The sequence below is a fragment of the Leptosomus discolor genome, chromosome 5, assembly GCF_034619465.1.
Source record: "Leptosomus discolor isolate bLepDis1 chromosome 5, bLepDis1.hap2, whole genome shotgun sequence".
NCBI classification, from domain to species: Eukaryota; Metazoa; Chordata; class Aves; order Leptosomiformes; family Leptosomidae; genus Leptosomus; species Leptosomus discolor.
In genome coordinates, this window is record NC_141395.1 from 12,221,276 (window position 1) to 12,247,605 (window position 26,330).

General features: G+C 39.7%; 1 protein-coding gene across 3 annotated transcripts in view; it reads left to right on the top strand.

Moving 5' to 3' along the window:
• MYLK (myosin light chain kinase) overlaps nt 1-26,330 on the top strand; it is a 218,344-nt gene that overhangs the window by 107,393 nt on the left and 84,621 nt on the right. For all 3 annotated transcript variants that reach the window (XM_086464977.1, XM_086464979.1, XM_086464978.1), the window contains 3 exons: nt 5,583-5,735; nt 24,904-25,041; nt 25,722-25,919. In XM_086464977.1, coding sequence (XP_086321103.1) covers nt 5,583-5,735; nt 24,904-25,041; nt 25,722-25,919 — 489 coding nt within the window. The remainder of the gene's footprint in view (nt 1-5,582; nt 5,736-24,903; nt 25,042-25,721; nt 25,920-26,330) is intronic.

Genomic DNA, 26,330 nt, shown 5'->3' on the forward strand with positions numbered 1-26,330 from the left:
CACAGCTTTTCTGGTTGCTTCTCTACTAGAAATATGTTCCTTGAGATTCTAACGCTTGCCCCAAGCTGACTTAAAAAAAGGATAAGTAAATTATTTTTTTCTTTCATCAGGTTGTATCGTCTCTGATTACAGAGGTGAATACCCTGCCCTGATTACACAACTGCACATGCAAGTCTTCTTAACAGTCCCCTCTTAATACTGCAGTTGGGTCCAAACATCAGCATTTTGCTTAGATTGCAAATTATTTCAGAGATCCAGGGAGTACATGCTTTGGCTAAGGGCTCTTTCCATTTACAGCCATATCTATTAAATACTAGATAGCTTAACCCTTGATCACCTCTGTTACTCCTGAATTGCAATTGATTTTTTTTGCGGACTCTCCTGAGCTATCTATCTTTGTGCACATGTGTGTGTGTGTGATTTAAAGACAAAGAATAGCATACTGTGCCATACAGATGTTTCCTCCAGGATTGTTTTAAAATTAATTATTTGTACATGATCTCTGTTTTTCTTTAGCTATTCAGAGTAAATGGCATAACTGAAAAAGGTGGCAGGGAAAATGAACCCTGACCTTGAGACAGGTATGTTCCCACAGCCTGGTCTGTTCCCCTTCCCAATAGCTCCCTGTCTAGAATGGAAAGGCCACTGCTTTATTTACAACATGAAACGTGAGTAAAGGCTCTGACACTCCCCTATTGGAAATAATTTGTTTCTCTGTCTGAAGGCTACTCTGTAGTTCCTCCTTTGCCCACGTGAGTAGAATCACTGTCTTGCTATGCAAGAGTTGTCTTGCAGCACAGGAGGAGCAACTCTTAACCATAGGGTCAGTCATTTCATCTTCAAGTTCCAAGGGTATCCCCTGCTCACAAAGAGTTCCCATAGTCATTGAGTTATGTAGATATACCCAGTTGTCTTCCACATACAGAGCATCTTCCTGCCTCAAATGACTTTCTGTGTTACAGTTCACCAGGCATAGATACAGCGTCTCTATTGATATAACCGTCCTCTGATTTGCTAACCAGAAAAACAGTGTCTCCTGAAAAATGAGAGATCAGTAAGCAACATGTTTCTGTAGGCCTCTAGTAGGCACTGTGTGTCCACCCCCCCTTTTCACTATGTTTGTTCTGCATTGACCTTTCTTCTCACTAATCTCAGACGAGTCTGCCCCTGTTCAGGTATAACCATCCAAGCTTCTAACCGCAATTGGATCAATATCACAAGGAGACAGAAGCAGGTGGGTTTTTTCCAGATAGCTGGATTTCAGACCATTAGGGTTCTGTAAGTGGAAGCCAGTGCATTAACTCTGCTCTTAAATCAAAAGGCAGTGATGAGCCAGAGTTACAGAAGCACAAGAAACTATCATAATAATAGTAATGTATGATGTCCCTAATTTTTTATCTAAAGACTTAAGCACATTAATTTAATTCCAGACACCTAAAACATGCCACTATAATTTAGTATTTTTCTGTCTTGCATCTGATTGTGATATATAACTGTTTATATACTGTTTTGATACAAACTGGAATGGATTATAAACAGTTGTTTAATGCTGATAATTCCATGTACACTCCTAGGTCATTATTTTACCTAAGGATCAAAATGGCTATTGTGTTATCCATTTGAATGCAAACATTTCCTTCCTGTCTACCAGCTAGACCAGCTAGCTAGATACTACAAACTTACTGCAAACTTCTCATAGTTATATCCATTAGCAAATAAAGGAGAAAGTTGTGTTTCTGGTTCTGAAGTATTACTCCAAGCAGACGTAACAATGCTTTTGGGAAAATGATGTGATGGAGCCTTTCATCGACTGGCCTTATGAAGAAAACCATATATTCACAGTAAACAATTTGAGGCAGGCAGATAAATTTTGTTTTTAAAAAAGGTGTGTTACAATCTACTCTCCATGCTTGGAATATAAAGCTTTTTACCTTCACAACCGATAGGCTGCGGCAGAGAAAAACGCAATCTTCTGAGAGCAATCACACTGCTCTTCAAACTATAGCACTTTTGCAGAACTCTGTAGAAATAAAAATCACAGGGCACAGGATGTGTACAGTTCGCACTAAAATATCAAATGCAAATAGTCTTCCAAGCATGACAGCGATAACAAACTAGAATGAATTTTTGAAAGGAACGGTGAGAAAATGCATGTATCTCAGTGAAATAATGAATGTAAAGACCAAGTAATCAAATCATAACAAAACCATGATTTCTCCTGGAGAAAAGGAGATTGCTCTCTACAACTACCTGAAAGGAGCTTGTATTGAGATAAGTGTTGGTCTTTTCTCCCAAATAATACATGACAGGATGAGAGGAAACTGCCTCAACTGCTGCCAGGGGGGATTTAGATTGGACATTAGGAAAATTTTCTTCACTGAAAGGGTTATCAAGCACTGGAACAGGCTGCCTAGGGAAGTGATGAAGTCCTCAGCCTTTGAGGTACTTAAAAGATATGTAGATGTGGTGCTTGGGGACATGGTTTAGTGGTGGACTTGGCAGTGCTAGGTTAACAGTTGGACTCAATGATCTTAAAGGTCTTTTCCAACCTAAACAATTCTGTGATTCTATGAACAGAAGGCTGCTTTGAGAATCAAATAAAAAATAGGAAAAAAGCAGAACAATCTCACTCCTAATCTGGCCAGCCCTTGATACTGAACAGCCTGTATACTGTCTGGTCTGCCTGACCATGATCTCCGAGGATTTCACACCACCTGAGAACTGAGACTTGCAATAACTCCTTGTACAATGTTAAATACAGTACTAATTCAGATACTGAGCATTTTTACCAGCTGTGACTACATACCCATTGAAAATATTTTCCAAGCCATTATATAGATTGACTTCTCCTCTTTGTGGTCAACCAAGACAAAGAATAGATGATATGTGCCGTGCATTGCATATAATTAATTCTTGGCATCTCTGGGGATAAGTAGTTTTTCCATATTCATTGAGATTGCACAAATAAGAGCTACCTGACAGAATTATGGATTTTATTCAAGCCCTTACTCTTCTCTGCAGCTCTACCATCTTCAGGTTTTTTCTTATACTTTTTATGATTCAAAGCTTTTTTCCAACTTTTTCAAGACAGTTCTTTTGTCCTGTTGCTCTTACTCTGCCCTTTCTTTTAGGTTTCTTTCTGATTTTTTGCTGATTTACTGGCAAATTCCCTGAAAGTAAACTTGTGTTTTAGTTCTGGCCTCACCAAAGCCTTATAAATGACTTTTTACATGTGCTCTCTATGACAATACTTCAGTACGTAACTCCAAATTGCAGGAATAAGACCTAGATGACTGTGTTTTAAATATCTCTCTTTTCATATTGCTTTCCATGTTGTTTTTTTTTCCCCCTGGGTTGAATTGAACCTCTTTCTGCTGAATTTAAAAACAGTGTGACCATGACTTTAGCATAACAATGCTCTGAGTAGTGTTTGGTTTTAGGATAGCTTTCTGATCTGTCCAGAAAGCTTTTAATAAATGGGCCAGGGGAAAATTTCCTTTCTTCTGGCATAACATGCCAGCAAAAAGGTATTTTTTTGTTATTGTTCCTGCTGCCAAACTGTCACGGAGGTTTGACTGTTCTGGCTCTGGAGAAGGGAACATTTCACTACTGGGAGAGTTGTTTTTATTAGATCAAAATATAAGTACAATGGACATAACTTAGAATCTTGCTGCAGGTTATTCCTCAGGCTGATATACTTGTGTTTGTTTTCAGGGGTCTGATGAAAAGGCTATTCTGTACGTTAATTCACTGTTCTGTGAATAGTGCCAAAAAATAGTCACAGTTTTGCTGGTAGCTGGAGTGAAAAAGGATACGCCCTCACAAAATTTGAGGACAAGGCGAAGGAGACCACATTTTCTTTTTCCATGTAGAAAACTTACCCTGTTCATTTCTTTATTTACAACAGAAATAAGAGTATTGTTCTGGTTTTGATTATGTGGCTTTTATCCTGAGTGTATTTCTGATACGGTTATCATCGTAGCATCATTAGGCACCATTAATAGTTTCAATGTCAGAATCCCAGACAGGATCTCTGCCAGGTTACAGTCAGACCAGGAAGGCCATCCAGCACCCCATGTCCTCTTACAGAAAGCTTTGTCTGCTTGGGCTTTAGCTCTATAGGTACATATTCAAATGTAATGTTATTCCCACATGCAAACAATATGTGATTGGACCTAATAGTTACAACAGTCTGTGTGTAACTGAGTGAAAGAGAGCTCAAAGGAACCAGTAATAAGAATACATGACCTGAAGAAGGTGGAGAGAGTTTATTCTAAAATTGGAGTCTTCTGGGCAGTTGATTAAATATTCACCCCAGTATTTCATGTGGTAGAGAACTTGCTAACTTAACAAAGAGATAACTTATAAGTAAAGGAACAAAATCATCCACCACATTTTATAATATATGAAAGTATTAGATCATGCAGATTTTGGCACATGTTTGTATTTCAGAATGAAACTTCGTATGCACACAGGTAGTGCTTAGATAGTGACTGCCTTCTGAGTTTGCTGTTGTTGAAAATCAGAGATGTGAGAAAAATCTGTCCCATCATTTAATTTATCCTGCTCATAGTGCAGGGCTGGTTCTTAGAAGCCCCAGAGCTTTTTCATAATCTTTTAAAATTATTTTGTCAACTAAACAGATTTTGATCTTTCCTTTTGACTGTGATTTCCCAAGTGACAGATGTCTGATTCGATCCTGCACAATTTCTCTGCAGTTTCACCCTCTTCTCCTGGATGACCCTAATTTCTTTTTCCAGTATCATGTTTATGCACAGATATCAGGCCCTCTTAAGCATTGCATACACTGGGAAAGCAACCAATGATGAGTCAGTAGTGGAAACTATTTAATATTAGGAAAACAGATTGCAGAAGCATTTCAGAAAGTAAGGCTGAGATTGATGACAGTTCCTGAAACAGTAGCAAAGCAACTTTAACTGACGTTTAAGTATGTTCCGAACTAATTCAAGGAACCAGTTTCTTAAAATTAACTTCTTTAATAATCACATCACCACAGATCAGACTCTACCTGTTGATTACGACTATACATACTGTAGAGTAGTTCGACTGCTTGTGTAAATTGGCCTCTTGGCTCCATCGTGGATTTTGCTGTCTCTCTTGGAATGTCTTCCACTACTAAGTACTTGATGGGTGACTTCAAGTGCTTCTCCATGCCCAACAGATTTTGCACGTCTAGACAATAATGCTAATACCTGGTTTCAGGCAAAGCACAAGATGGAGACAGCGTCTGAAGCAAACATGCAAGGCTTTTCTTTTCTTATCCACCTGAAAGAGAATCTATTCAAAGTACAAAGATAAACCTTTCTCCTTTTGCTGCTACTCAAGGTAGCACCCAGTGAACCTAAGGGCAGCATTTGTCTGACAACCATGTTCTGCTTTGTGCTTGGGATGCAGCTGGTTTTTAGTCACTAGAGAGCAGTGGCTGTGCACCAGAGAGTGGGATTTGGCTCTGCAATTTAATATACCGGCTGGTGTTAGGCATCCAGAATTCACTGAAAACAAGAAGTGCTTTTGAAACTTGTGGCTGATGTTAAGACAATTCTCTTCCTTTCTGTCTGCAGAGCAGCCAATTCAGTATGCCCATTCAACTTTTGAAGATGGAGTTGCAAAATTGACTGTCCAAGATGCCCTACCAGAAGATGATGGCATTTATACCTGTCTGGCTGAAAACAACACAGGACAGGCATCTTGCAGTGCTCAGGTCACAGTCAAAGGTGAATATCTCAGCATGCTGTAATTACTGCAATGAAACCAGCTATAATCTTTTTTTTAAAAAAAAAAAACTGGGTCCTTGACGGACGTGGTTGTAAGTGGATTCCATGTTTTTCCCAGGCTGTTGTCAGCTGGATACATGTTCTCCCCCTTGAAGGTGTGTGCAACTTAAGTGCTTAAGGACTGTGAAATGTAAAGTAATATGCATGTTTCGTAAAATATTATTAATGCTCTAACCTTACCAGGAAGGCTTTAGTGTGGTACAGAGCAGCGAGGCTGAGTTTTGGAAGAGGTGTACCAGTGTAGGAAAGGACTGTTGCTGCTGAAAGAAAACTAAGTGCAGTATCACCAGTATCACCCACCAGGCAGACAGTGTTATGGTGAGGAGGCAGATGCTACTCCTTTCTCTTGAAAGGCAGAGCAGAGAGACGAGTGCCAAGGATGTCAATTATGATAGCAAATGCCAATATTCTTGTTCTGCTACCAGGATTTATCAGAGATAATTCTGAAGAGGTATGTATCGGCTAATTGGGACCAGTACATCTCTAAATAAGCAGAATTTTGGTAGTGAAAGTACCAGAAGAACGCTTTAGTAAGCAGTGGAGGTGATCTGTTGTCTCTGAAATCCGAGAGCATCCTGTTTGCAAATATGAATAATTTGATACCCTTAGTGCTGATTTAACATAGATTATTTGTCTGTGAAAGCCGTAATTCTGCACCAGAATTTGAACAAACATAGCCTAAAAGATCAGAGATCGCAATGAAGACAAGAGATGACAGAATCCCATGGATAAATTGAACAGTGAGGTATTATCAATCGGTATTACGGTCTTTATTCTTATGATCTCACCGGGCATCAGTTTATACAGGTGTTTCATTTTGTGGCCTGAAGATGATCAGCCCCCTCCCTCTACAATCCCCCTCCTCAGACTTCCCCTCCCTCTACATTCAAGCCTGTATTTGGTATTTGTCATCTGCAGATGATTTTTTCCCCAGATTTATAGAAGATTGGTACTGCCTGTCCAACAGACTGCTGCGTGACAGCTGCCAAGGGAACTATTCCTTTTGTCTATGACCAGATAATACCTGGCCTGAATCTGTACATGCAGCTTGGTGGGAAATGTACCCTGATCCCTGGGATCCCAAGATTTGTCTTCGTTTGCCAGTGTTCTGTGGTGTTTGTCTACAGCACTTCAGTGGTATGCCTGCCCCTATTCTGTCTGTACAAATCCACTTAAAAGCCTAGACAAGCTTAAAATGAAAACAAAGTAATTCTGGGAAACCTATGAGTTAATTTCTTGATTACCAAACTGGAAATGCAGTCGGCCCCCGCCCCGCCTTCCCCCTCCCCCCAATAAAAGGCGCAAAGTAGGAAAACATTGATTTAAAATAAGCCTGAAACTAATCTCTTCTCAAAGCTGTCATTTATAATTTCTTTGGAGCATTTCATCTGTATTAGCCAAGGGCCACTGAAGAGCACTCCACCTCAAGGGAGCTGTCTTTGAGATGGGACCTGCTCATTCTTCACTGGGACACAGAAACCAAAAAGACAGCCCCTGTCTTACTAACCGTTCCTGAGTTTGATACAATGCTAACGTGGGAGCCACAGTGACCTAGCTTTTCCCTGGGCTTGACTACTCTGCTGGGCTATTTCAGGCTACCTAGTCGCTGTTGCACTGAGTTAGATTTCTCCTGTAGTTTAGCTAGTCGGGAGCTAGAAAGCTGCATTGCCCCTATTATGGGGAGTTAGTTCCTTTCTTTTGCATCCCGTTCTATTTTCTGGGATTCATGGAGTGTGGGGGGAAGAACAAGAGCAGAATTAAGAACATGCATTTTTTCCATCAGACCCTCTAGCAAATGCTTACGGGCATTAGAGTTCTCTGAGACTCTGAATGCTGCTGCTAAGGCTTCTCTAAATGCTCAACTTTTACAGCCCGATTACAGCAGGAAATCAGTGTACATGCAGAAAGAGAGAAAACTTTAAAAATCGTTCTCCTGACCAGACATTGATTTTTGGAATAGTCTGTAAAAACTTTCTGAATTGTAACCCTTCTCTGTCTGGTTCCTTTTGTCTCCGAGATGATTTAAGGTTTTCAGGTTTCATGCAGTGCTCAGGTTGTTCATTCATTGCTAGAAAAATACTTTCCTTTTATATGTGAAAACTAGTTTGTATTTAATCTAAGAAGGAATGGATGTTCTTGGCATGTCATCAGTATCGGACCAGTGTCAGAATTCGGCTTTTCCTTAACTTGCTACTGTGGTTCTTGGACACATCTCTGAGTCTGCCTGGGTCTGTGTTTCACTTCATATTGCCATTTTTGGCTTTGCTATTCTAATGCAGCAAGAGTTGCATGGAGGGGAAATATCTGCTGTGATCCTTGGAGAAACTTCACCTGGAGTGAATTGCCTGTCTTAACAGTAAAACTCAATTTTGTTTTTCAAAGGCAAAAAGCTCCACCTTCTAAATTAAATTAAGCTCACAGAACTCAGAAAAGTCCCATACTGGCAGCAATGATAGTGAGTGACAAACTGGTCAAAGCAAAAAAAACCCCACAAACAACCAGAACATAAGCCTCATGTCTGAGTTGTATTACAAGATGAATCTTAAACCTGCTAGTAGGTTATAGGTGTTATCTGGCCACATAGAGTCATTAGGTTGGAATAGACCTCTACAGTCAAGTCCAGCCGTTGACCTAATACATATTATGTTTTCTGATCATCCTTTGTGCATTCTTTGTCCTTCAGAAGATCTGTTGCTATGTTTTTTTTCAAAGGAAATTTCCTGTGTTGGATTATTGTAGGAATCACAGAATCACAGAATGTTGGGGGTTGGAAGGAACCTCAAAAGATCACCTAGTCCAACCCCTGCTGCCAGAGCAGGACCACCTAGAGTAGATCACACAGGAACGCGTCCAGGTGGGCTTTGAATGTCTCCAGAGGAGACTCCACAACCTCTCTGGGCAGCCTGTTCCAGTGCTCTGTCACCCTCACAGTGAAAAAAGTTTTTCCTTATGTTAATTTGAAACCTCCTATGCTCCAGCTTGCACCCGTTGCCCCTTGTCCTGTCATTGGCCATCACCAAGAAGAGCCCGGCTCCATCCTCCTGACACTAGCCCTTTATGTATTTATAAGCAACATTTTAAAGGCCCTTTGCCCCATAAAAGGCTACTGCTCCAAGTCCTGTTAAACACAAGGTGGGGATTTTTCCAGTACTTTCAGTATGCTTTGCATCGGGCCCTGGGTAAACAGCTGCTATTGTGGCATAGCATTCCTTCTAAGTCATCAGTCTCAGATTCATTTATGGTTGTCTTTTGCTTCCGTATTATTAAGCAGGATAAATTCTGCCTAGCACTGAGCAACCTCAGTCCGTCCTTGGTTTTGTATGTAAAATGCTGAAGGTTCTTAGCTGTTTCTAGGAGGCTTTTGGCAGTGTCAAGAAAGTCCCGCACTTCATAAGGGTGGGGCATAAGAAATGCAATGATCTTAAAAAATTCGAACTAATCAGTCTTCTGCTTATTTAAGACAAGAAAATAACATCTTCAGACTACTTAAGTGATCTGAAGGCTGAGTAAATTGGGATAGATCCATTAGGTAGTCTGTGGAGAAACTAAGTTAATCAAGGTGAAGCTAATTTTGGCCTTGTAAAAGACTAAGTAGACTAAATTGAATCCTGACAGTAGTTTCTTCCAGCTGAAATACAGGTACAGAGGTACTACAGAAAATGAGCAGCGCTTCCTTGAAAAACCAGCCTAACAAATGTCTTCACCATGAGAACTTTTCCTAACTGAACTCTCCAGTGAGCGGGGTACATCGGATGGGTTGCTAGATTAATTAGTCTAATGCAAGAAAACCTGAGAGATGAGAAACATGGTTCGGGTTACTCAAACAGTCAATGATAGATGTTCCTGAAGTGGTAGCATTGCTGCTCTGCAAATGTTAGAATTGTTTTCCTTTAAACTTATACATAATTTTCTATACACAGGAAGATCAGAATTTGGGAGGCTTTGGGGCCGATTTACAATTTTTTTTTTAGTTTTTAAGCATGTGCATGACTGAGTTGTTTCTGTTATCGTATGTGCAAGCTAAGCAATTGGGTTCATGTTCACATTTAATATTACAGTTTCCATATTGTTTTGTGATATGAAAATAAGTATGCAAGCCTTTTTTTTTTTTAAATACACCAGACATCCCATTTTGGAAAAAAAAAAAACAAACAAAAACACAAAACCAAAACAGAAAAACTTCTTAACAGGGATATAGAGGGTACATTCAGGTCACCTGAAGTATACAGTGATATATATACTGATGGTGATTGTAGATACTGAAGTTGAATATTAATATTAATCAGCTCTTTACCAGGGTGGCTGAACATTTGCATCAGTTTTTTATGAACAGGAAACTGAGGTGAGGAGAAGTTAATTGACTTTGGATGTCCCTGTGTAGTGCATCAGTGTTAGTGCTTTCCTCTAGCTATGACCATCAGAGTATATAGGCAGGACAACTAGTGGTAATAACTGGCACAGTTGGAAGGTGGGGCCAGCTCCCAGGCCTAGTAACTGTTCTTCAGGTCTGCCTCATACCTGAGATAATCCTTCTGATATGTCATTGTCTTTGTCAGTTAAATAATCACTGACAAGAAATTATAGGTCAGATCCACCCATAGAAAAGCTGTGTCAAAGGGATATTTAACCACCTGATGTTCACAGCAACACCTGGGTGTACTGTACAAGATTACAGTCTGGAGGGAGAGAGGGACTAGGGATGGGGCATATGATAGTCTCAATCTACTGTTGTGCCAAACCAAATTAATATTGTGTGTAGCAAGCTTTTGTTCTTTTGCAAACAGATTCTGTGTGTAAGAGGCGCAGCTTTTACCAGCTGTCTCTAGGTACGGTACCAAGCTGGATTGCTTGTTACCTGAGGGCTGACTCCTGGGAGAATGTCCTTTTCCCTTGCAGTTCTGCAGTAGGGGACAAAACAAAGTATCTGACCCACTGTGGGCTCCTTGAGTGTTCTCCAGCCTCCTCCCACCAGGCAGCAGCATCATCACTGATTGATTTCAAGAGGGAGGGCATGGAGCGTGGGTAGTGATAGCAGCAGTACAGGCTTGCAGCCGGGTGACTTTTGTGGGCTCTAATGCTCTGCAGCCACCCATTTTGCTGATGCTTGTGCCCTGCACACTGTTTTGAATAGAGGCCTAATGCTGCCTCCCTGGGTGAGCAAACACTGTTCAGCTGGTCCTGCTCATTGGCTCTTGACCTCATTTCTCCCTCCCTGCCAGCAGTGCACTTTCCTGAGTTCATATCTGTTCCCCTTTCTCCCCCACCACTTTCTGTTTACACTTACTTTTTTTTCAGTGCAGCCTCCCCAGCACAAGTGTCTATGTTGGGAAGCCTGTAGCCCTTACAAGCTGATTACTGTAGTCATTCATTGATCACTGGACGAGCAGATTAGAGTCACCTGAAAGCCTGTCAGAGTCCCTGCTGTAAGCAGTTTATCAGAGCAGTAAAGGGAGATGCTTTCTGGAAAACCAGTTTGTTTTGTTCCTGTCACTCTTCCCTCTGGTGTGAGTGGGACCATAGAATATAACCAGGTGGAAGAAAGGCTTTCAGGTAGGAGTCTTTTCTTCCAGTCATGAGACATGCTGTCTTTAGGTCATGGGTTGTTTTTCTTTCTATCTCAGAATGACCTGTCTTAGACATTAATCTTTTAAAGAAGGTTATCACTGCAATAAGCAGCCTCTCTTTGAAGACTTAATTGAGAGGCTACAGCTTTGTTTCTTTGAGATCCGTATTCTGCCTAAGGTAAACAAAGTATGATGTCTTACTTGCCTACAGTGGTGAAATATTTGTGACAGCTTTTCAAAGTCACCGTTTATTTGAAAGCATTTTGCTGTATTTCAAGCATAATATAACTATAAAGGACTATAGAAGACTTTCCAAACTATACAAGTCTAGTCATATTAAATATCCAAAAGACATTCCAGACTAATAGCCTGGTGGAACCACTCGCCTATGTAAGAATTTGTTTCAGAGCACTAAGTGAAAGGGAAGGGGGTTTTATTACTGTATTGGAAGGTCAGAGGTAAAGTGTCGTAAGCATCAAATAAACTGTTCCAGTGCTTTCAAGAGTGTCCCAGAGTTCTCAGTCTAGGACTCTGTATGGGTCACTAACACCTGTAATCCTTGTAAAACTAAACTTCTCTTTTTTTAAAATTGCCTTCTTTCAGCACCTCAGGACCAAACACGAAACACGATGCCAGCTAGAGACCAAAAAAAGAAAAAGGACAAAGGCAAAACATGTGTGGAAGCTTTTAATGATATAGGATTTGTGCCATCAATATAAACAATATTCTTTAAAGACAGCTTCTTGATATAAATCATTTTCAGTAAAAGGGGAACCAAATTTGGATGCAAATGAGGAATGAGTGCTTGCAGAAGGAAGAAAAGTTAAATGACAGGAATTGCATTAATATTTCTTATAAATTAAAAACAAAGATGAGGTGCTGACAGAAAACATGTTTAATTTAAAAAGAAAGGAAAGAAGAAATAAACCCCACCCCTACATCTGATGGTCTTCTCAACTGTGATCGAATGCTGAGAATATTAAGCTATTATGTACCATAATGACAGAAAACAGATGCTTATTATATATATATATATAACAGTCTTGGGAATGGCCCTGCATTGTCCAAGGGGTGAACTGTCCCAACTTGGATTGCCAAATTCTATAATGCTCTATGTTTCAGCTGAGAAGTGGAAGTCATCAAAATACATGTAAAACCTGTTAACTGGATATATGCATGAGTAATTCTGAAAGCATGGGCCTGATGTTACCCCAAAGAATGTTTCCAAGAGCAGCTGATGTGGATTAGCTAACGGGAACTCGGTCAGCCATCAAACTATCTCACAGGATTAGCTCCATTTATAAAACTCTCCAGAAGTGACTGTTGTGCAGATAGATTTGTGGTAGGCAAGCTGTAGGATGGGAGGAAGCCCTAATCAGAATTAATCACTGAAAATCATAGAATCATTTGGGTTGGAAGGGACATTTAAAGGTGCAGTGAGCAGGAACATCTTTAGCTGGATCAGGTTGCTCAGAGCCCTGTCCAGCCTGCCCCTGAATGTTTCAGGGGTGAGATTTCTGCCACCAAATTGGTCCCAAAGCATCTGAGAGTTGGATGTAGCATATGTTTTGCTGGAGGAAAACAGACTTGGTTTCTGACACTAAGTATCATTTCTGTCTGCATTCATTTTCTGGCCTTTTTCCTGCTTTTCTTGTGTAGTTAGGAATTCACCCAGCTTATGTTACTTCTATGAATTGATTTCCAGTCTAGCTTCACTGAGATTCCTTTTCATGACTACTAGATTAACCTGAATTTATCAAAAAACGCTCCTGTTGCACAGATATTGCTAAACAAATGACAAAGAGCAAACGCATACTTTAGACACCTGTGTATCATCAGTCATGGTGCATCAGATGGAGTAGCCACCAAAGAGAAATTTAGCCTGTGCAATGGTTATGTAACAATTTAAAAAACGTGACACCACAGGTAAAATGGCAAAGTGCTAGAAGGGACCTGTTGTAACATCTAAGCTTTTCATCTCTGGTGCCTCATACTTAGGCAGAGTGAGAGTCAAACAGAAGAGTACCTGTAATATTGATGTTTGCCTTTAAACTACAAATCAAAAGGTGAAATACAGCTTTAAGCAAGTTGTTTCCCAGTGCTAGAATTAAAATTGTAGAGGCAGTAAGACAAAATCTAAGGATGTATCTATGCTTACTTTTTTTAAAAAAAGATAATTAGCACTTTGGTTAGTGTGAGTTTTGTTCCTTTCTATTAATTTCTCTTGGATTTGGGAGCAGAGATGTTGACAGTCTTTGGAAGCCTGTTGAGTACCTTGCGTTACCAGCTGATGTAAAACATATACACCAACAAATATATATATGTTCCGGTGCAAAAATCTCACGGAATTTTCACTTACAGAAAAAAAATTCTTGCATAAGCAGAGAAGTATGGCCAATGCTTACTGAAAAGCAGAAGATAGCAGGGTCTCACAGGTCTTCAAGAGAATAATAATTAAAAAGTGACTTTTAACCAAAGGACTCAGTGAACTAAAGGGATTGGTTTGAGAGCGGGGTGATATGCATGTATCTTCTCAGTATAAATATTTTCATGAATACCATTATCAAAAGTGTAGGGAAATGGGAGGACCATGGAGGACAGTTATGAGTGTATAAGCAAGTGATACTCAGCACCAAGAGCTATAAAGGTGAGAATTAAAGAATTGCTTTACCAACAGTATATGCAGGAGAAGTAGGATTGTAGGAAAGAAAGGTCCAAGTAAGGAAAAGAGGAGATCGGTTTACTTAAGGGAAGTATCTGTCTTTGTGTTAGGTGACTAAAGAGAAATCTGAAAATTTCAAACACATAAGCTGGTGTATATAGAGCCAAGTAAGGATGGCGAGTTCTTAAAGGTGCATTTCTGCAGTTTAGTCTTACAAACAGTGTGTTGCTCAAATACCTAACTGGGTTGCAGCACAGGGTCCCTAGGTTAGTATGGCCAGCCAAACTGAAAACAAAGCTGAAAAAACAAACACAAGGTCCCCATGCTGAAATTTAGCCGGTGCTGCCTTGTCCTTACGAGTTCTGCAAGTCGATGCAGTTCTCTTGCCCTAAAAAGCAAAAAAAATGTCCACATAACAGAAGCAGCACAACAGAGTTGGTTGTATGTACATTTGGGGTAGAAATTATATCTAACGAGGCAAATATACCACTTCAACACCTGCTTTAGCACTTCTTGAGATCTAATTTTGCCAAACAGTGATACCTCACTCTTAGAAGAATAAGGTTTCTATTTTACAAACTGGAAAAAATGAGCAATACAGAGATGTTGAAGCACCGTAATGAGCAGGTGATTCCTTTGCAGTAGAGGAAAGGAACAGGACAGCAACTTTGTATAGCTGTGTGCTACTGGAGGTGTTTCCATGCAGCTTAATTTTACTCAAGCTTTGACTGCCAGTCCACATGTACAGACTCTGCCTTGGTTTTTTTTAGCGTAATATCTTTGTTGCGAGATTTTGAATATAAATCATCAAGAAGAGATGACAGACACAAACAACGCCATACCAGAACTACCTTATCTTTTCTGAACTTAAATGCCAAACAAGCCTTGCTTTAGAATTCCTTTCTGACACCAACTTTTACCCAGAAAAACAATGTTGATGTATTTTTTCTTTTTTTTTTTTCCTTTATATTAGTCTGACTTCAAATGTTTACTTGCTCTCAAGCTGAGTCTTGTTTGTCTTATTTGAGGTATTCCTTAAAAGCATTCTTAGCACAGTATCCTTTTGATTACTCACTCAACAGAGTGAGCAGAGCTATTTTAATACTACCACAGGTAACTATTCTGTTGCCAGTGTGGATTTGCCAGAGGAGGGAAGGGCTGAAGGGGCTGTAACTCCTTATATCAGTGGCGTCCCTGGGGACACTTGCGCTTTAGGTCACTGCCTGTTCCTATGGTGCGTCCATTGCATTTCAGCTCATGCACAGCCCAGGTTTTTTTCCTAATAGAAGTGGTATCTCTATACATCATGTACGCTGCAATTAAGTGAAATTCTACCTGGGCAGCAACACAAAAAATTGAGACTGTACATGCGAAGGTGAAATTCTGCCTCAGCAGCGTGCACATTTTCACTGTGGAGCTAAGCTGGCTTGATGTAGCATATGTAAATCTCCTTTTCTGCAGTTCTGCCTGTCAGACTGGTATCTGATGCTGGGGAATTTGTTAGCAGTGGGCCAGCTGAGCTGCCTTATAAATGCATTTGGTAGGTATATGCACTCTTGGGCCTTCCATGGAGTTGCTGTCTGTGGCAGTGACGAAAGACCAATTACCTGATGTAAATAACTTGCAAACAGGGTTAGTCATTAATAAGGCAGACAGTTCTGAAGGCAAAAGCAAACACTTCTTCAGCTGCAAAAACTTCCAGTGAGACTGTCACTGAGGAATTTGGTCTGCTGACTGCAAAGGGATCTGCTGTGAACTCAGCTGGCTACTTTGCATCTCTGTCCCCTGCAGTCTAAATTGCGATTTTTCTGGGGGAGGGGAAATGGAGAGGGAGGTGCTGAGCAATTCTCCCTGGGATCTAGTGATAGGACACATGGGAATGGTTCAAATCTTCATCAGGGGAGGTTTAGACTGGACATTAGGAAGCATTTCTTTACCAGGAAGGTGGTCAAACACTGGAACAGGCTTCCTAGAGAGGTGGTCAGTGCCCCAAGCCTGTCAGTGCTTAAGAGGTGTTTGGACAGTGCCCTTAACAACATGCTTCAGCTCTTGGTCAGCCCTGAATTGGTCAGGCAGTTGGTCCAGATGATCTCTGTAGGTCCCTTCCAACTGAAATAGTCTATTCTATTCTGTTTTGACTGTTCCTCCCAAATCATGATTCTTACTGGTGCAGTAAGCCTTTTGATAGTGGGATTTCTGGGGTGGCATCTCTTTCAAATGCTGTAAGTTGCCAAACAAACTGAGTAAGCAAAACGGAGGTTAAGATGCTGATGACCTGGTGATATCCCATAGAGAGGGCAAGACTTGGGAAAGAAGGAGCATACATTGAGCTGCAGGATAGTGCTGGAAGACTAACCTGCAGTAAAATAGATTGCCAGACTGGATAAGGTGGAACTCGGCATCCTTTTTATATCCCTAACCACCCTGACTAGTATAGGCTTAGGGCATTGTCAGTCTTGGGTTAACAGTTCTTCTGTGTAATTCAAGGCACAACATCCAGACTATAACTTGGCCCAGCTGTTCAGCGAAAGCATCTCCCTGGGGTATTTAAATCTCTCCTTCCATTTACAAAGCCAGATTATAATTGCAGAAATAGATGATGGGAGGTAGATGTGTAAAGAATACTGCTAGTTCATGAAACGTCTAGTTTCTCATGACCCAAGTTTGCAAAATGGCATACCAACCTGAGATCTAATAAAGCAGAAATGTCCCTACATGTCTCAAGAACATAGAGGTGTCATATTTTTTTATGCCAGTATAAATCAAGTTTGGAATTCTTGGAAAACTTTCAGAAAATATTTTGACCATACCACTTCAGGACTGAGATGGAAAAATACTTCACAGGAAGAAAGGCAAATCAGATGGGTGGCCTAATATTGATTTTCTGCCTTCTAAAATCTGTTATTTTTTTTAGTTCATGGCATTGTTAACGTGAGGTCTGGTAACAGCAGGATTTATTTACATTGAAAATATTTGGAGAGGTGAAACTCTTTTCAAGATCAAGATCTGTACGATGTGTGTATGTGTGTGAATTGCGTCTTGCTTTGAGAGATTTTAGTGGAATCTGCTGCTTCGCTCTCTGAGCTTGCTTACAAAGAGAGTTTTTTGAGTTAAGCATTCTCCTCAGCTCAGTTGGCTTACTAGCCTCTGAGCCAAAATGATATTTAAACACCATAAATGGTAATTGTTGCTGAGGCAGTCCTTCCGCACAGCTCAGACTAGGCATTATTTGGCAGTTAACCACAAGATTATGGCAAACAGATTCCTTGAGTATAATTAAATCTCTTCTAAGACTAAACACTGCAAGTTGTTTGCAGTGTTCTGAACATGAGGCAGCAAACTCTCTATTCTTTGCATGTCCTTGACTTGTAACAAGTTGTAACCCTGATCTTGTGCAGCTGAGCTATTGCGTTGAAGGTGTATATGTGCAGTGCTGTAGCTGACCCTGCTTGAGCTAGGGGCTGGACTAGATGGTCTCCAGAGGTCCTTTCTGAACTCAATTATTGTGTGATTCTGTGCAGTATTGAGCATGCTGAATTCCTGATATTTCAACAGGAGATATCCGCATTCTGCAGCTCACATTAAAAAGTCTTCAATACATCTAGGTAGGCAAATGAACAAGCACATTTATTAGAATAGATGATGTCTATAAAATGTTAACTGTTTTGACTACAGGCTAGGTAAAACCCAGGTCCAGTCTTTGGAAACCTTCTTAAAGGTTGCATCGTGATCTGGATTTTCTTCTTCATTCCAGTTTCAACAGGAAATCTGGAAATGAAAATGCCACAGTGCAGTTATTGATTCTTTTTTTTTCCTTCTCTCCAAGTGTATAGATTTATCTAAATCTCTTACCTTAGAAAGTAAATAGTTGGTTGCATACTTACAGTTAAACTGGTAAATGTGTATTGTATAATTGATTTGTAGTAGGTTAACTGTTCAGTGCAGCATGAATTTTCCACTTTTTCTTTTACATATACACTTTCAACACAATAACTCACCCTTGCTTATAAATATAAAGGTGTTTACAGTTGTGTTCAAGCACCAAGTTCCAGGTCTAAGTTTTAAAAAATTCAAGTATATTTTGGCTTAGGCCCACAGCTAGCATTAAGACTCCTTTTGCAATAATTTCCAGTCTGCAGGTGTGTGTAGGTTAAATTTATGTAAGGAATCTTTAAATCCTGGATTCAGATAAGTCAAATAGTAGGAAAGCATTTTTTGTCACCTTAGATTTCTATTAATATAGGTCAATAGATAGATAGATGTTTGATATGGTAGCTGTAGATGGATTAGCTATTGATTACACAAACACAGGAAAACAGAGTAAGAGATTCATAAAAATAGTCGTCTATCAGAGGCAATATATCTTTTTTTCTATTGCCATCCAAATATGCTGAGAATCTATATTCTTGTAAGAAACTGGAAGAGTTTAAATTCTCTTTAATCTCTGTGGATTTAATGCGCTAAGTGGATTTTTTAAACATAGATTGCATACTCATTAGAGTGTCTTTCTAGTAAAAAAAGGAACCCTTAGGGGTAAGGCAATGCTGTGGGAAAAGCCTGTATTACTTTTGCTTTGTAGAAAACATATGTGGGTATATAAGGTACCCTTTAAATGCTTTGCTTACTATTTCTGGTCTCCCAGGCTATATTTCCCACTGAGCTGTGCATCTCATTACTTGCTATTTCCCAACAGTCATGCATATTAAAGCCTGAGGAAAGGCAAAAGCCATAGGAACCATATAAGTGGGATCATTGTGATGGACTTTTAAATCTGTCACCCTGTGCAATGCCTTATCAAAAGCCTGTTGAAATGACAGACCACTGCTCACCAGAGAATGCCTCAGCTGGGCAGACCACAGCTCTGTGCAAAAAGTCTAAAACTTCCTGAGCTTATAATTTTATAAAAGCCTTTGAGAGTTCGGTGCTCTATAAGCAGCCTTTGAGAAAAACAAAGTATCTTCTATATTATCCTGCATGATTTGACTCTCGCGAAACTAACCACTGTGGTTAAAAAGTTGTGGCATCTTTTATAAGCTACCGTAAAATAAACTAATTGCATGATCTGAAAGCAAGTTATTGAAATGTACCTGTGTTTTATCAAGCTCACCTTATGTGGTACTTCCTGATGTTCCTCATGAATTGCTTTGACATGATCCACCTTGGGGGAACTCACTGCAGCAGCAGAAGTTGATTGGAGAAAGGAAAAGGAGGGAGAAAATTAACTGCCTGGGGTAGAATTTTTTTAGTCGCTATGGCAATATTGCTATGTGTTAACTCTTACATTCCTTCTTTTAATTCTTAGAGGCGAACCTACTCCTACTTGAAAGTAAGAAGAAGTAAGAGTGGTGAGGGAGATGTTAAATGGCTACAGGCGATTAAAGCGCATTAACATAATAGGAAGAGATCGGATCTCTTTTTCACATCCAATTGATTAAGCTTGATGATGCGTAGATATATAACAAAGTCATGCCCTTACACTAATGTCAGACAAAACTTTCCTTAGGTTCCAGATTTCCTTTCTGGTGCCAGATGTGCCATATTTTTATTGTCTGTAGTTTTGGCAGCAAAAATATCCTGCGGGGTCACAAAGGGTTGTTTCAGCCAGAAGCACAGTGACTTGTGGTATCTGAGCTGGGAGCCCTACCTTTGCTTTCTTCTTTCTCTTCCTTCCCCCTGCTTTGGGCTCCAAAGCCAGCTGTGTCTGGAGAGCATATGAATCTCAAACCCCAGCAGGGTTCATGTAGTGAAAGGGGCTTTGGAGGCGCGAGGGAAAGCAAGCCCTAATACTGGCCTTCTGTTGTGTGCAAATTGCTTATTTGTGTCCTGTTTTTCTTATCTCCTTGCCCTCCGTTTTCCTCGTGCAAGTCACAGATTTTGTTCCTGATGTATGAGACTAGCTAGTACCTAGCTGTGGCCAGGGACTGTGAACTTCTACAGTTGTTACACTTTCTGAAGCTACCCTTTTGCAAACGGTGCCTGTTTTTTTGTGTATGGTTTTCCTCGTACTACTTTCCTGACAAAATAATTAGCCAAGAGTTTTCAAAAGGAAGTAGACTCAACAGTATCTTTTCACCATAAATGCAAACAAGAGTTATTTGCTTAATCTTGAATGAGCCGTGTCCCTTTTTTTCCTAAGTGCCCTCCAAAATCAAATTGATTGCTGTTTTTCCAAATAAGACCTGTAAAGGCTAAAATTGAAGAAGCCGTTAGGTATATTAAAATCAGCTGCTAAAACGTACAGCACTGCTATCTCATGGTAAAATTATGAAATGTTAAAGGCTTCGTCAGAGGAGCACTGATTCGCTGCGTGGTGCTATGCAATAAACAAACAACTAAAAGCATTTACAAGCTTCAGAAGAATTTGAAAATAGTTAACATTCAGGCTTTGTAAGCTGGCCTCTGCATGTCTGTATCCGTCCCTTCTGAGAAAATGCAATGATTTTAGACTAAGACTAAATAAATCTAAATAACGTATCTAAAACTGGCTGTGTGGCCTTGTGTAAAACATCTGCGAGAAACTAAAGTTGTCAGTAGGTCGGTTTAATTTTTTTCTAAAGGTCCACAATACCAAATTTAAGTAAAGAAAGAAATGTTACATGAAAATGAGCCTCTATGGTTTCTCAATGAACAAATAGCATTTATGGAGTAGAACTTAAGTCTTTTTAATTGTTGCGGCCAAATCAAGAAACATTAGACAATTTCTGTGATATTCTGCTTAAGTTGTTGGTGCAACAAACATATGCTAGTGATCAACTTATACTGCTGAACAACAGTAGCATAAGATTAGAGATAGCCATTTAAAAAAATATTTAAAAAGTAGGGGAGAATGTTTGTTTTCAAGAAAGCCTGTTCAAGTTGCCCTGGAGTCAGTCTTTTTAGCCATATATTTACTGTATCCTGGATGTTGTATGTTTGAAAAGGAATACTGGTTGCCTTAGCCATGATATCTTCTAATTTTTGAGCTCTTACATACAACAGATTTCATATCTGTTGGTAAAGAAAAGCCTTCACTGCCCCTATGCTCCAAAAAACATCAGCAACAGAAAGGGAGACTCCTTTTTACTCCTGGTTTGTCATAGGTATTGAGAAATCAGATAATACTTCAAGGACTAAATCAGAGCTTATGTGTGTTGGTACATGATAGGTTTGCAAGGGTAGGCATGTCTTCAGAAAGGTTTTGATATATAAAGTTTTCTTTGTTTCTGTCCCTGGAATAGTCCCAAAGCTTTCAATATTTCAGACTTAATAATCCATTTTAATGTTCCTCTGCGTGATTACATTCAGTTTCCCCTAATGAAATAACTCTTTTGTCTCTCCAGTAACTTTTCTTGCACTGTTGAAGTTGTACCCTCTAAGTTTTTTGCTACTCATATACTATAGACTTCTGGTTTTTGATACTCGCCATCATAATTTTCTGTTTAAGCACAGACCTGGTCTTCATACAAGAGATCAGCATAAACCTATGCAGTGCTTAAATTCAGTTCAAACACTGTTTTTAAGATTCTTGAGATGGTGAGGCGGGTTCTGGCCCCCTTCATTTCAGGTTGACAGCTTCACTTACAAACAGTGAGCACTAATCCATGACAATGGCAAGTTGTTCTTCATCCTTTGATCTCACAGGTCACTCTTTAGGGGTAGAGGCCTGTACCTGCAGTAAATCTTGTTAATGTCACTTATATCAGTAGGTCTCCTCACCAGCATAGGGTATATCTGCCCAAGGTAACTTCAGAAACTGAGGCCTAACTCTTTTGTAATCTTGTTGGGTTTGTGATTCATATATGCAGTTACTGTGAATTATTTGCTTGCTTCCTTTTAATGTTTATGCAGCTCTGTGCAAGAAAGGTGGTTTTATTCCAGTGCATGAAAATTCCATTTCTGCAGCCCATTATTTTGGAGGAGTTAGCATTGCTGAAAAATTACTTTTGGGAAATTATTTTGCTCTATTCCTTCTGTAGTTGCTCACCCATTTCTTTTTAATAAGCTGAGGCTGTTATACTGTATTGTCTTCCTTGATTACAGAAATCCGTTTATTTAGACTACACGGAACAGGCATGTCAGTCTAATAAAGCAAAGAGCCAGTTGGGAGGGATGTGAAGTGCTGCTAGTACTTAGTTCTGTTTGTACCACGTCTCTGCTGGAGGCGGCTCCGTCTGCTCTGGGAGAATTGCTGTTAGAGCCGCTACTACCAACCTTGTTTCCTGGGCATTGTTGATTTTCTCATGGGAGCTGTTTCAGCTCTTTTTTTTTTTTTTTTTATTTGGTTTTTTTTTTTGTTATCTGTCCTTTCCTGAAGGCTTGAATTTCTCTGATCGTACCCCAAGTCTGTTTCTCTGTTGGTCTGGAACCACACCTCTGCTTTTATTTTCCTTTCCTTGCTCTCCTTTAACTGCAAATCTGCCTCCTCGATTTGCAATGTCATGAATTATTTCAATAAAAGTGATAACAGAAACATTATCATTTAAATGTCCTTTTCTTTATATCTCTTTCCTGTCTCGTTACTTTCTTCTTTTTTCCTTTTCCTCCCTCCTTCTTCTTTTCCTGCTTTTTCCCATTATATGGATTTCTGCTTTCCCTCCCAGGTCTGCTTCAGTTTGAGGAACAAAGGGATTTTCTGCACAGCATTAGAGTAGTGAAGGAGTATGTGCTGATATTGTTTAGTACAGCAGTTGTTTGAAGCTGTTTCCCTGAGTAAACAGTACAAAATAGAGCAAATGGTGAACCACAGCAGTTTATTACTGTAGATGGTAGCCAATTTCATGGCTATTTTCTCTACAGCGTTAGTCACTTACAAGCAGGTGCTATAGGAAGCCCGAAGATGGGTCAATGTTGCCTGATGGTGAATCAGGCATTTCAGAGTAGTAAGTGCATAACACTGTGCTGAGTGGGTCTCAGTCAAGTCCCATATTTCCATTCTCACATGCATCAATGTCTCACTGCTCAGTGCCAAGAAAAGACCTACAACATAAGCCAGCGAGACAAGATTTTGGCTAGAAAATGCTTTGCTAGAGAAGAGGAAAAACTTCCTCTCCAGGCAGCTTCCAAATTTACGTTGAGCTCAAATAACCCTGGGACAAGCTTAACTTTTTGCCTTCAGGAGGTTCAGTGGACTTTCTCACTGAGGTGCTTCCAGCTTTTCTATCACCATCTTTTTATGAATGGGGTTTTTTTCATCACGTCACTTTGTGTTGCTGTAATACTATTTTGGATGATCTTGATATACCTTTGAAAATTTTGAAGGTAAGAATACGCAAAAGGAAGCTGTTTTCGTGTATGGATAGAAAGTAGGGTTGGCATTTTAAAGGCAAGATGTAAGAGGTCTGAACTCAAGCTAAACAAAACAAAAAGTGTATCCAAGTGACTGATAAATATTTATGACTTCTTAAATTTGGTCATGATCACTACTTTGGCTTCAGAAGTGTCTTTGCCTATGTTTGTTCTTTCCTGGTCTGGTGTACCATATAGGTCACAGTTAAATGGTCTTGCTTCATAGCCTCTGAATCCAAGACAGAGAAGACCACCGTGGAAATTGGAAATTACGTATCTATCACAGATAGATTTTATTTTTAAGAGTGATTAATTTAACTCCAGCGCTCATCATTTGGTTGTACTGAAGCCGAGAAAACTAAGTGTTATTAAGCAGGTATTCTTTATTGCGGCGCCGGGCAGCACGGGGGATAGCTCCTTCCATACGTGCGTGTCCAAGCGTTAGGATTCTTGCTTTATATTTACAGCTTTCATGTTTATTCATTACATTTCTAAGAAAAGGTTGGGTTATTCTAATTATTTCATTAACATAAGTTCCTCCCATAGTCCCACCTCAGTCCGCCCAAGTTACGCCCCCTGTTGGGGGTCCTTGGTGATCACTGGGGATGAAGGTCCGAGTCTTCCTCATGGTTGAACTTTTGAACTTGTCCTTTGGCGCATGCCCTGTACCGTCCTGGGTCTTTTCCAAACTGCAGAACCAGCTCTTGCTAGCTGCCCTCCCTATCTCTCCTGCTTAGTCTTCTGTGTTCCTTGAGCCTCACAGTCTGATGGGAGGATTCCACCTGGTGTCCTTCGCTTGGTGGATTCTGCTTCATTCTTATCTTTAAAGTGTTTGTTAGTTAGTCCGCAATGGATATATGCATAACGGTTAGTACAAATCAGCCTCCCTCCCTATCTCTAAAGGCTGGTCAGCAGCACTTTTGTAAAAGCCAATTTTCTAAAAGCCAGTTTTCTAAAAGCTAGTTAGCCATTCTTTATTACAGTACAGCCTCAAAAAAAAAAAAAAGCCCTAATCCAATGCTTTTTTTATAATGTGTGTTGGTAACCTCAGGTTTCAGTCTTTCCCATTATCAATCAGTTGGCTAAGTGTAATACAAGAGAGGTGAACTCAAACCCATTTGATATTGACCATCTAACAATCAAAATGGTTTGCAGTTTCAGAGTGGTGAATCCTATATTCCTGTGATTTTACATATTTAACTCATCAATCATGAGAATAGCAACTTGTAACACCTCTTAAGATTTTTATGTGAATTTAGCTGTGATTAAAGGCATTAAATTGTTGATTACAAATTGTTGGGGTTTGGGGTTTTTTTTTGTACCTGAGCATGTGGGGAAAGTGACTGTAAATTTCTGTGTGATACTCTCTATCTGTTAACAATGATTTAAGAGGATCCCTGAAGGATGGACAGTTCATTCCCAATTCTTGCCTTTCTGCTTCTACTACTGGCAAGGCAAACCAGCTATATTGGGTGGTTTCAGTGGTTTCAGTGATTTTTTGCCTTCTGTGAGCTGAAATAAGATCGCTGACTCAAAATCAGTTCAAACCTAAGGTCAGTTAAAATGTCATGAAAATTCCAGTAAGAAAGCCCTTTTGTTCTCTTCTTGCCCCTCACAGAAAAGAAGAGCAGCAAGAAGGCAGAAGGTGCACAGGCTGTCAAGTTAAACAAGACTTTTGCGCCCATCTTCCTCAAAGGCCTGACTGACCTCAAAGTAATGGATGGAAGTCAAGTGATAATGACTGTGGAGGTATCAGGTGCGTAGCTACAGAACAATATTATTTAAAAATTTTAATTCCTGCTGCAAATTGTATGCTTTTTTCCACTGTCCTTTTCTTAAAGCAGGTGTCTTGAGTTTGGAAATAATATTTCAAGGAATAAATTTTTTTAAAGTCAAAGCTGGCTTTGTCTATTCTGACCTTCATGATGGATGAACATTGTCCAGTGTTAAGGTGTTCAGACCTGTACAAGTGTTTCTTTATTGGAATAATAATAATGTAATAACAACAAGAAGAAGGTTATTATTGGATCCTGCTGTTGAATTAAAACTACGTCTCAGTGGACTTGTAATAGCTTTCGTTGTGAACTAAACAAGATTGAATTCCTGTCAGCGAGATGTAAGATTAGTGCAGCAGAAAAGAGCAGTCCTGGTATGAACATTGGTAATAGAAACTTTTGATAACACCTTTGTGGGATCTAGAATTCATTCTCCCTCTCTATTCTGTACATGCTTCCCTTATTCATTTGTATCTTAACTCTAATGACAGAACTATTCCACATTACACAGCTTCGACAGAGGTAATGAAATTCCTGAATGTTTTAAAGATGACATTGCAGAATCAGGTGGCAGAAAACAACCAACCTTGTTCATTTTCTTAATCAATATATGGTGGGTTTTTGTGTGTCTCTCTGATTTTAGTTGTTTCCCGTTTTTCAGCTAACCCACCTCCTGAAATTATCTGGCTGCACAATGGGAAAGAAATCCAGGAGACAGAAGATTTCCACTTTGAGAAGAAAGGCAATGAGTACAGTCTGTACATCCAGGAAGTATTTCCTGAAGACACAGGCAAATACACCTGTGAAGCCTGGAATGAATTAGGAGAAACTCAAACCCAGGCTACATTGACAGTACAAGGTATAAAGTTCTGTTCCACCTTAGGAAATGCTGGAAGAAAATAATTCTAATGTGCTGGAGGAGTGTCTGTTTAAAGTATATGGGTGTTTATAAGGTCTGTTGTGAAGGATGCTAGGAGTTCTCAGTTACTGCATCTGAATTAAAAAGAATTTTGAGCAGAAGCAACTTTAAAAAAAAACTTTTCACTCTGGAACATTATGTCACTATTTCAAAAATGCATTCCTGAGTCCTATTTCTAGGGACAGTACAAAACTTCTGCTAAATTCAGCTTTGAATTATAACTGTAAGGTTTACTTGGGTATGGACTTAATGTAAACTATTTAATGATGTTTTTCTTTCTCATTAAAGCCTTGAGTACTCAGAAAAGCTGTCTAGGAGCCAGGTATCCTGGCTTTCATATTAGCATTGTAG